At 37.5% G+C, this 12,249-nt stretch overlaps 1 protein-coding gene across 3 annotated transcripts; it reads right to left on the reverse strand.

The window, feature by feature from the left end:
• Positions 1 to 583: 583 nt before the first annotated feature.
• On the reverse strand, positions 584 to 11,425 carry LOC111997237 (uncharacterized). Of its 3 annotated transcripts, none has more exons than XM_065764760.1 (3): positions 11,245 to 11,425; positions 2,816 to 2,903; positions 584 to 2,729 (listed from the first exon to the last, which is right to left on the reverse strand). In XM_065764760.1, exons 1-3 carry the CDS (start codon positions 11,365 to 11,367, stop codon positions 1,951 to 1,953), a joined length of 990 nt encoding a protein of 329 aa, XP_065620832.1. In that variant the 5' UTR covers positions 11,368 to 11,425; the 3' UTR covers positions 584 to 1,950. The 3 variants fall into 3 exon arrangements, with proteins under 3 accessions (XP_065620832.1, XP_065620831.1, XP_023885068.2); XM_065764759.1 differs by having other exon boundaries at positions 11,245 to 11,423; XM_024029300.2 differs by having other exon boundaries at positions 2,816 to 2,969; positions 11,245 to 11,423.
• Between the last annotated feature and the right edge of the window lie 824 nt (positions 11,426 to 12,249).

Consider the following 12,249-nt stretch of genomic DNA (forward strand, 5'->3'; position numbering starts at 1 on the left):
CTCTCTCTCTCCAATCTTTTTTTTTTTTATATTTGTTAAATATATATAGTGGTAATATTAGAGATAGGATTGAACAAGAATCCTATTATTAAAATGAGATAATAAAAATTATATGTAGTTAACTCGAGCGAGTTTTAGGCAAACTTCTCTATCAGAAATTTTGGTGAGTTGGGTCGATCAAGATGTACTTGAAGGCTATATAGCTTTCATTTAAGCTAAATTAATAAGGTCAAGTGAATCTATCTAAAGTAAGAAATTTTATGTAGGTTGGAAGATGTGCTTGAAGGCTATATAAAACCATGCATACATCCATCTGCATACCAAGAGTGCAGAGAAGAGAGTACAGAAAAAGAGCTATTACATCCATTTGCATACCAAAAGTGAAGAGAAGAGAAATAGTACCGGAAAAAAGCTCTCTTTTTCTCTTCCATTTGTAAGTAGTGTGTTAGTGTGTCGATGCTTGTTTGAGAAGAAAATGCACCAAAACTGAATATGTAATCTAATTTGGTGATAAATAAAACTCTGAAGCAATTAGAACTTTGCGATTGCACAAATAGATAAACCTTTGCATGGCAATTAGCACTAAGACAAAAATATAGATTCTGAAAGTCATCATTTTTAAGCAAAAAACAACCACAAGAACATCAACTACAACTATATTAGAAACATCACCTATAGAGATCATGTAACCTTTTCTCTACAGGAATTTGACAGGTCAAAATATGAGTTTTTTAAACTGTAGAAATATCAACAAGGCTTGAAGTATCTTTCAATTACACCTACCCATCTACACTGACTTGCAGCACAAGATAGCAACTCCACCCATACATTGCTGATGGTCTCCCACTTTTGTTTAGTGTCCCAATTATTCTGTCTCTTCAGGAATTGCAAAGATTGTGCAAGTATGCACGCATCAAATAGCACCGACTTGCTTCTGTCACCTTTTATTTGAGATGGCGGAATTTCCGTGTTCTCTTTAAATAACACTTCACAAGCTTTGTGTTCGTCTGATATATATTCTCTTTCTTCTATAACCTCCATAGCCTCAGCACAAGTGTCCTGAAATCTGATTTGACCAATCCCACTGGGCAGCATGTAAGGGCACTTTACTAGAAGGTGTGCCAAATAATTCGATAGCAATTTACTCATATGTATTAATTTTTTAACAGTTTCCGAATCATTGTCCTGATCAATATAATAGCAGAGATCTGTTGCAATGTGCCAGAGAAGAATGCTTTTATCAAAGTCTACTACCTCCATGCTCTGAGCAAGATTAACAAAACATTTCTTTTTCTCATGATCGTCATCATCACTACAAGCAAATAATTGCTTAGAAACCCTGATATCTGACATGCTGCTTGCATTCTTGAGCTGTTCAAATATCTTTTCTTTCAAATCCATAGGGACAGGCTCCAAATTCTTGTACCAATGTTGCTCTAACATTTTATTAATGAAATCCTTTATTCCACTCCCTTTAGTTGACTTACGTTTGATGCAGTGACTCATGAGATTGTATTGCGCTACAAAATTTGACCATCTCTTATTCAGAGGTAACAGAAAACATAATCCAAAACATGATTGTAAATGCAAGTTAAATTTAGAGACGAGATCCACAAATCGGTTTTTGTGCTTACTCAGCCAAAGCTTTGACCAATCTGAAGAAAGTAGTACAATTACGGCATATATCTCTAGAACAATAGCTCCGATCAGCAACAAAAGAGTGATCCCCTTGTCAATAGTTGAGTAAGGACTCTGATCAATCATCAAGAAGACTACAAATGCAGCAAAAGTATATGATAAACTAACATAACGACAAACACTACCCAGGCGAGAATGGATCAAATTAGCCTTTGTATAAAGTAAATCGTACATGAACCCAAGCTCAATCTCTATCACTTCAAAAGCTTTCTCGCAAGTCATTTCTGCGTGTTTGAAGAAAGACTGGCTATTTCAGCGATCCTGGAAGCTGAGGATGAGATCTGCAAATAAACGCTTGAAAGTTTTGAAGAAATAAGAAGCCTCATGCAATGCATCTGGAAAATTGTTGTGTCTAACAACTGTAGGAGCTTCAAATGTTCCTACTGAAATCTTGAATCCCTCAGCTTTCTTGGAACTGTAGCCATCCATGAATTTTGCGTAGTTAGGTCCTGGGTCAGGTCGAGGGAGCATGGAATCTCTGAAGACATCACTGCTTGCAGAACGTAGAACCCATATCCTCTCCCCAAATTTAATTATTCCAGCTATGAACATTGGAATTGCCAGAGCATTAATTGGGGTGCCTGTCCAAGACCTTAGAAACACATAAAATGCCACTACAGACTGGACTCCTAGCTCAAGGAAGCGCCTTGGCCATAATTCATTGTCTTCCAATGAGTAGGCTGTAATGGTGTCTGGACCACCAAGATGCAAGAGAAGAAATGGTGCCCAACATGACATTATGATATAGTTGGGATCAAATGACTGATCCTTGCTATCACCTTCAGCTTGGGAGAGGACGCCAAGTGAAACTGTCGCAATCCAATCTGCAGACAAATATGCAACCCAAAGGACTATTCTTATCCAATTTTTGGCAATGTACTTCCTCCGCTTGCCCAAAAGGATGAGAACCATTTGTAAGAACAGACTTAATAAAACCAATACACGGAGCTCACATCCATTCCAAATTGTCCTAACACTTTTAGGGAAGACCTCTATCAACTTCCTCTTTTTGAAGATCAAAGTGCCAAGACCTGAAAAAATTAATGTGTTACATATATAAGGAAAAAAACCTAAGCTATGAAGTTGATGAAGAAAGCAGAATTTGCAGTGAGTTTACCAGCGATTAGCATGACTGCTCTCTCTCTCTTTCTTTCTGTCGTTCCCCTACTTTTTCGCCCAGTTATTATTGAATGGTTCTTGATAGACTTGTTGAAGTCACCATATCGAGAAAATTAGCGGGCAATTTACTATTTAAAGAAGAAGGCTAATGTCTGCATGTTTTCGAGAAAAAGGAAATCACAAACTCAACATACACCAGGCACATGGAATTCCCTCAAAGATTGTAAATCTCAGAAAAAATTGGAGACCAACTAAGGAAGAATAATCAGACTCATTAAAAACAAAAAGGATATAGGGAATTGTGGAGAGAGGAAATCAGAATTCTTGCCCCCCAAACCACCTGAAACTCAACTGGAGCTTGCTTAGGGTAGGAGTGCTAGGACATCATTCGCTATGTTGAGAGTGAAAAATCAAAGCTAAATTTAGGGTTTGGGAGCCTAGGTAGATAGTGGGTGCCAGCGCAAAAGACAGAGACAACCAACCATTCGTGCAAGCCGTTTAGTTGGAGGTATTGCCAAGAACCTTGTAGCTAAACTGGAGGACACGTCCTATTATTTTCAAGACATTTAGGATTCAAAATCCCCTCTCCTTCTTCGTACTATCAAATTATCAATAACAAAAAATGTGTATTACCCACTTGCATACTATAGGATTGATTAACTAGGACAAACAATTGGGATTGATTGGAGTGAGTTAGATAGGAAATTCTCAACTGAGCCTCCCTGGCAGGTTGAGAAAATCACATAGGGATGAGTTTTGACGCGGCAGGTTGGTGGGTTGAGAAAATATGAAGCATTCTCCTTTGATTTTTCTGTTGTATCAATTATTCCAAATACTCAATTTCCTTTTCTTGCAAGTTCTTGGTAATCAAACAAGCTTTCATTTAAAGGAAAACTAAATAAAATAAAAAAAATAAAAAAGAGTGAACAAAACTTTTGAAGGAAAAGGACACAACGCTATGGAAAAGCTTTGGAATATATATATCTTCGTGGAAGGAAACCGGTGGCCTTTTAACAAAATATTTTGAAGTTCATAGAAATGTGTTGGACCTCTCAAATTCAGCTATAGATTTGGTTTGCAGATGAAAATATTAGTTATGATGAGATAACTCTTCAAACTTGATTTGTAAGAGTGTTTGCTTAAAAGTGTAATGACTTAGTCATGGATGATTAAATTGTTACCGCTTCACAAATTTGTCTATTCAAGACTTATTTTATGGGATCCACGTGTGAATTCCAAGAAACAAAAGTTATTCAAGAAAATATTTCATGAAAGAAGAATACTTCTATTCCTCTAATTCTAGCGAAATTACTCTCGACTCCCACATTAAAAGATCCAAGAAATGCACGTAGGAGGGAAAATAAATAAAAATTATGTATCATGCGAATACAAATACTGATCACACTATCAGATTCCATCTGACATCAAACGTGTTGAAGTTAGAAGCATTACAAACGACAGAACCAGTAGCACTAAAAACGACAGAAGAAAAGCAAGGTTGAAGAGTGAAACGACAGAGGCAAGAAGGGACTTGAAACGAAATGTTTTGATTAATGAAGTCACACAAGCCACACGTGTGAAAGAGCACAGAGTTCAGTTAGAGAGAAAGCCAGCTGTAAAGTTGTAATTGGTTGATTAGTTGAAATATGGTTAGTTAGTTTTAGCGCCTAGAGATAATGCTCTGTTTTGAGGTTGTATATAAAGAGCTTAGTTGGTAATTATAATTAATCAATTCATTTTGTACAATTCATTGTTTAGTCAATAAGAAAACAGTTTTCTCAATTCTCTATTATTTTACATGGTATCAGAGCCTGTTTTCTTTCCTTTTCTCTCTTGCCAAATAGAAATTTACTCTTGATTTTCTTGGTTTCTCATGACTTCAGACTCATCAAGTGCACCTTCTTCTTCGTCTACACCAACTGGAAGTGCAGCTATGGCAGATGAATCTGCTAATAACCCCTTTTTCTTACCAGCGAATGAAAATCCTGGTTTGATTCTTACATCTTAGCCTCTCATTGGTCCTGAGAACTACATGACCTGGGCGAGATTTGTGTTTCTGGCTCTGAGCTCCAGAAATAAGTTTGGATTCGTCAATGGTGCAATTTCAGAACCAGATCCAACCTCGCCTTTGTTCAATTCCTGGAATAGGTGCAACACAACGATCCTATCATAGGTGACCAATTCACTCAGTCCTGATCTTAAGGTTAGTGTGATGTACATCAATTCAGCAAGAGATTTGTGGATTGATCTCAAGAATAGGTTATCTCAGGACAACACTCCAAGGCTGTTTGAGCTTCAAAAGAAAATTTCACATTTGGTTCAAGGATCACTCTCAGTGAGCTCCTACTTCACCAAATTCAAGACTCTGTGGGATGAGTTTGTGAATAATCAACCTTTCATAGTGTGCCATTGTGCTTGTGTTTGTGGTTCTAGGTCATCTCAGCTAGATGCACAGCATAAAGAGCATGTTTTCCGTTTTTTAATGGGCTTGAATGACAGCTATGGGACCTTGATTGGGCAAATCTTGCTTATTGAGCCATTTCCCCCTCTTAGCAAGGTGTGCTCATTGGTTTTACAAGAAGAGAAAAGGAGAAACATGGGCAACACTGTTAATGTGGTTCGGCAACTGGATCCTGTTGCTATATATGTCAATGGCAGTAAGTCATTTCAAGGTAATCAAGGTACTGCTCGGAACAATGGAGGCAAAGGAGGCAACTTCAAGAAGGAGAGACCAGTTTGCACTTATTGTGGCTTCACTGGTCACATAGCAGATAAGTGCTACAAACTTCATGGATACCCTCCAGGGTATAAGCAAAAGGGTGGAAAAAAGGCTATGGCTAATCAAATCACAGGAAGTTTTGGGTTTGATGGTCTTCTTAATGTTCAACCTTGTGATGCTAATCAGTTCAAGACTGGTCTTCAGACTCCTTTTGGTGTTTCACAAAATTTTTTTGGAGGTTTTCCTGGTGGTTTTGGTCTTTAGAATTGTCAATAGACCACTCAGCCTCAATGTCCAGTTTCTCAGGTTCAATGTAAACAACTTCTTAATTTTCTAAAGGCTCATACTGCATCTAGTTTAGGTTTTGGTGCTCCAAATGGCATTGGTACTCAGACTGCTCCATAGGTTGCTTCAGTAATGGCACCTGCACTTCCTCTTACCACAGTCAATTCATCTCCTACAGTTGCTTCAGCTTCATCATCTTCTTCCAATTTCTTAGGTAATCCCTTTTGGATTGCCCCCAATTTATCTCATTCTATCTTTTCAGCCCAAGTCATTGATAGACATTGTTTTAAGTCCAATTCTTGGATTCTTGACACTGGGGCCACTAATCACATGGTGCACTCAGTGTCACAATTAACCACAATCACTTCTACTATCCATTCTTGTGTCTATTTGCCAAATGGGGAAAAGGTTGTAGTAACACACATTGGCACTGTGCAAATTTCATCTACACTCACCCTTACAGATGTATTGTGTGTTCCATCCTTTAATTTCAATCTCATTTCAGTTAGCACACTCACTAAGCATAAACTTTGTTGCCTTATATTTTTTGGTGATTGGTGTTTCATCCAGGACCTTGCTCAATGGAGCATGATTGGTTTGGGTAAGTAAAGCAATGGTCTATATTTGCTTCAAGCTTCTGTTCCTCCATCAAGATCAGTTGCTCTTGCCAATAATGTCAGTCACATTTCTCCTTCAGATTTGTGGCATTCTAGATTAGGACACCTTTCTTTGTCTAAACTTCAATTGATGAAGCATTTTGTAGATATTGATGTTCAAAATAAGGCTACTTGCTGTGATGTATGCCATTTTTCAAAGAAAAAAAAGGCTCTCTTTTCCTTCTAGTTCTCATGTAACCAATAAGCCTTTTGAATTGATTCATTGTGACCTATGAGGTCCCTTTTCTGTTAGTACTATTGATGGTTGCAAATATTTTTTGACTATTGTGGATGATTTTACTAGATGCACATGGGTTTACTTACTTAAACATAAATTTGAAACTTAGCTTCTGTTTCCTAAATTTGCTTCAATGATTTCAACCCAATTTGATAGCAAAATCAAAACCATTAGAAGTGACAATGGCACTGAGTTTTTCTTGAAAGAATTTTTCCAGTCTAATGGCATTTTGCATCAACTTTCATGTGTTGATACTCCCCAGCAGAATGGTATTGCTGAAAGGAAGCATCAACACATCCTCAATGTTGTAAGAGCTTTGAAATTTCAGTCTCACATTCCTTTATGCTTTTGGGGTGATTGCATCTTGACTGCTGTTCATCTTATAAATAGAATTCCTTCTAAGGCATTAGGTAATAAGAGTCCCTATGAAATGCTTTTCAATTCTTCTCCACCTTATCACAATTTAAGGACTTTTGGCTGCTTATGTTTCATTTCTACCTTATCACACAATAGACAGAAGTTTGCACCTAGGGCCAGAAAATGTGTGTTTCTTGGCTAGCCTCATGGCATTAAAGGTTACAAGGTTCTTGATATTCAGACCAATTCCATTTACATTTCCAGAGATATTATCTTTTATGAAACCATTTTTTCTTATGCTGAATGTTCTCGACCTTCCATTTCTTATTTGGATGATTTTGTTTTCCCTCACACTACAATAGACTCTATTGATTCTGTCCTTGTTCCTTGTTCTTCCTCCATTCCTCATCCTACTTCATCCCCAATTACTAACTCTATTTTTGCTCCTTCTATTTCTGTGGAACCTGTTTCTGTAGAAACTTTTCTTGATCCAATTAATCTTGATAATCTTGATAATCCTTTTTCTTCCCAGCCTTGTGATCCTCTTCCTTGTACTTCTGATTCCATTTTTCCTCTTAGAAGGTCCACTAGGTTCCACAACCCTCCTTCATACTTGTCTGATTACACTTGCAAATTTGCTAGTACCAAACCTAGTTCAGGTTTGCCTTATGACCTTTTAGATCATTTGAATTACTCATATCTTGGACCTACCTTTCATTCCTTTGTTCTGGCTGTTTCTTCCACTCCTTCAGAGCCTGTCTCATTTCAGCAGGCAGTGCAATTTCCTGAGTGGAGAGTTGCCATGGACAAAGAAATTGAGGCTTTAGAGGTGAATGACACTTGGACTTTAACCCCTTTGCCTCCTGGTAAGTCAGCCATTGGTTGCAAATGGGTTTATAGAGTTAAATACTTACCTAATGGCAATATTGAGAGGTACAAAGCTAGGCTTGTTGCTAAGGGTTTCACTTAAAAACTTGGGTTGGACTACTCAGAAACTTTCTCTCTAGTTGCAAAATCAGTCTCAGTCAGGATTGTTTTGTCATTGGTTGCTGTGAAAGGGTGGTTTCTTCATCAAATGGAAGTAAATAATGCATTTCTTCATGGGGAGTTGCTTGAAGATGTTTACATGTGTTTACCACCTAGCTTTCACAGCAAGGGGAAGCATCATCATTTGGTTTGCAAACTGAATAAGAGTCTCTATGGTCTCAAACAAGCATCCAGACAGTGGTTTAAAAAGTTTTCCTCAACCATTCTACAAATGGGGTTTGTCCAATCCAAGTTTGACTACTCCTTGTTCACTCATACACAAGGAGCTTCATTCACAGTTTTATTGGTATATGTTGATGATATACTCTTGACAGGAAACAATATTGATTGTGTCAACAATTTGAAGAAAGTTCTTGATGCTAAGTTTGGTTTGAAGGATCTAGGCTCATTGAGGTATTTTCTAGGATTAGAAGTGGCTAGGACTGATGAAGGAATCAGTCTCAATAAGAGAAAGTATGCTTTGGAAATCCTCAAGGACATTGGTTTCATTGGCAGCAAATCTGTTAAGTTTCCCATGGAACAAAACTTGAAGTTATCTAAGTATGAAGGCAAGTTTTTGGAGGAACTAGGCCAGTATAGAAGATTGATTGGAAGACTTTTATACCTTACCTTGACAAGACTTGACTTGACTTATGCAGTGCATAGGTTGAGTTAGTTTGTTTCACAGCCAAGAGAACCACACTTGCAGGCAGTTCACAGGGTACTTCAATTCATTAAAGGGTCACTAGGTAAAGACATATTTTTCCCCAGCAACACAGAGTTGCATATTAAGTCCTTTTGTGATGCGGATTGGGCTGGATGCCCAGATACAAGGAGGTCTCTCACTGGTTATGCACTGTATTTGGGAAATTCTTTGATTTCTTAGAGATCAAAGAAACAAGGAGTTGTGTCCAGGTCCTCAGCTGAAGCCGAGTACAGAGCCATGGCAAGTGTGGCCTGTGAAATTACTTGGGTGTTGCAATTGTTGAAGGACTTGAGGGTTGAGCATTCAAGACCTGCCATGTTATTTTGTGATAACTAGGTTGCATTGTATATAGCAGCAAACCCAGTCTTCCACAAAAGGACCAAGCATATAGAAGTTGATTGTCATTTAGTGAGGGACAAAATTTTAGAGGGAATGATCAAGACTTTCCATGTTGATACAAACTCACAAGTTGCAGACATCTTCACTAAAGCTTTGGGTTTTTCCTCTTTTGGGAGATTGTCAGAGAAACTAGGCTTGAAAGACATTTTTCAACCTAAATTGTTAAAGGAGCAATCTAAGCATTCACAAGTAGCTTCCTTAGTTCAAGTCTCAGAGCCTAATACTCTGGACTTGAGGGGGAGTGTTGAAGTTAGAAGCATTACAAACGACAGAAGCAGTAGCACTAAAAACGAAAGAAGAAAAGCAAGGTTGAAAAGTGTAACGACAGAGGCAAGAAGGGACTTGAAACGGAGTGTTTTGATTAATGAAGTCACACAAGCCACATGTGTGAAAGAGCATAGAGTTCATTTAGAGAGAAAGCCAGCTGTAAAGTTGTAATTGGTTGATTAGTTGAAATACGGTTAGTTAGTTTTAGCGCCTGGAGATAATGCTCTGTTTTGAGGTTGTATAGAAAGAGCTTAGTTGGTAATTATAATTAATCAATTCATTTTGTACAATTTATTGTTCAGTCAATAAGAAAACAGTTTTCTCCATTCTATGTTATTTTACAAAACGGCATAACAAGCTAGCGATTTTTAACACACTCATCACATTGTAAAACCCCCCATTCTGCTGTTTAAAAACAAATTCCATGTAAAGTAATTCATCATTAAAAAAAATGGAAAACAAATTAAAGGAACAGCAAAGAGGGTACCTTTATTAAAAAAAAAAAATACAATAGTCAAAAGCGCAACAGCACCAAAACAATTAGTATTCTTCATCAGATACAAAGAAGCAAATTACAACAAGCCCAAAACAAACAAATCAGTTAGTATCTTTATGCAGGGATTCTTTCAAGCCAGAGGATGCTTAAATGGAAGGGGACTTGCTTCCTTTGTAAAGAAATATAGGAAGGGGAATCACATACTAGCCGGTTGTCACAACTGGACAACCCCTGACAAGTCAACAACTATCTGTTTAGGATTAAGAGTTACTGTAACAAGGCCAGGAGCAACATGAGTGCAGAGAACTTTGATTCTAATTAGTAATCCATGTGGATAGTAGGGCGGTCAGCGAGAAAATGCATGTTGTGTTTAATGACATCAGAGGTTTGGCTGTGCCTTTACATGGTCTCTACTTCCACGAAGTGGGCAGAATAGTTATAGAAGAGTTCTAACTGAAGCTGAAGAATATGCTAATGATTCAGCTTCATTATTTCCATAAAGATTTTCACTAAGCGAGTTCTCAATCATAGATGAAAGCTCAGATTTGTGTGAAAACACAAGAGCTTGTTTAGACCCCTAATAAAAATTATAGCTAGATCGCTTTTACTCTAACTTAAACAAAGTGCGAAATAAGAGTAAATGAGCGCAAACAACCGATAACACTACCCTAAGCCATGTTCAATAAATATCAACAATAAAGAAAGGCTTAAAGAGTAGGGAAAAGAGATGCAAACACAAGATAACACCGAGATGTGTTATTGAAGAGGAAACCGAAGAATTCAGCAAAAAACCTCTTTGCCGTCCTCCAAGTGGTAATCGATCCACTAGAGAGTAAAGTTGGAGTACACGAATAACAAAAGACCCTCCAAGCCTAGTTTACCAAATGTACTTGAGCACTCTAAACTCCTGTTATCAACTGGCTTCTCGGAACCTTGTCTTCTCTAACTTTTCCAGATCTTGCAATTCAGCCTAATTGCATCCGCCAATGAATGGCTCATTTCAATACTTTCCAATAGCACCAAAATCTCACTTAACACTCAGATTGGGTGTGGTAAGTGTTTAGACTATCAACCTCTCAAGGATTTAGAGATAGAGAGGTAGGAGTAGAGGAAAATCACAAGAAAATGTGTAGATGATTGTGGGTTTCTCTCTGAAAAGTATTTCTTACAATATGTGGGTAATAAGGGTATATATACTGTGAGTAAAGACTTGATAAAACAAAAAATGACATTTTGCCAAACAGAACGTTTTGCGAGTATTTCGCGGGAAGGCCTTACTTGCGAGACACTCGTGAAATCCTCTAGACTGGCATGACTCTTTGCCTTCCAGTCATGTGCTCCACACGTGGCTACTTCGTGAGTATGCTTCTCGTGAGACACTCGCGAAATCCACTTGTTCATCCTTTTAAGCTTGAGTCTTCACACTCTTTCACACTCATCCCTTACAATTAAAAACACACATAAATACAGGGAAATATGATTGAAGAAATTACAATCAAATTTGGTACGGAATTAAAGCCAACACAAAATAGTTGTAAATTACAACTTTACAATAGACAATAAAGTGATGTCATTAAACAACTCACTATATCAACTCTCATGGAAAAAGTAGTGCAAATGTTGTCTGTAGCATTATTTACGAACATCATTTGGTCACTTAACTCTACACTCTGAAGTCTTTCTTCTACCCTAAAGCCTTTTGTTTTGGGTTCTTGTAATTTTCTTTTGATTATGTTAGTAGGGGCGTAGCCATAATTTTTTTTTTGGGAAGGCCAACTTATGATACTAATTTATTAGCTTATACGAACTTTTATAAACATGTACAAGCACAAACATCTATACACAAATATAACCTAGTATCCTTCATAGTGAATCATTAAAGTTTTCATTTTTAATATAAGTTATCAAATTGTCTACCAAAGTGAGTAAAAAAATTTCAATTAAACTAATTAAGTATTCAAAGACAAGAATGATTCAAACTTTTAATAGACACAAGAATACATTTTACAATAAAAAATTAATGTGAGAAAAAAAAATGCGATTTATGACGGCGGGGCTTGCCCTTGCTTTATAACCGATCATCCTCAACTGTTTATATTGCTTCGATACGCCTCATCAACTGCCTCATATCCTCGAAAGCCTCTTCTCAACGATTCCCGTAGTCCAAATCTCAGCAACCCCATCCGAAAAGTACTCGCCGCAATTTTTTTCATTACTTCGCCAATCTCGTTGTACAGTTCCTAGTACCGGTTAGCGTAGCTGCGGAGGTTTCCCAACCCCCAT

This window comes from Quercus suber, unplaced genomic scaffold (assembly GCF_002906115.3).
Source record: "Quercus suber isolate HL8 unplaced genomic scaffold, Cork oak 2.0 scaffold_582, whole genome shotgun sequence".
Classification (NCBI taxonomy): Eukaryota; Viridiplantae; Streptophyta; class Magnoliopsida; order Fagales; family Fagaceae; genus Quercus; species Quercus suber.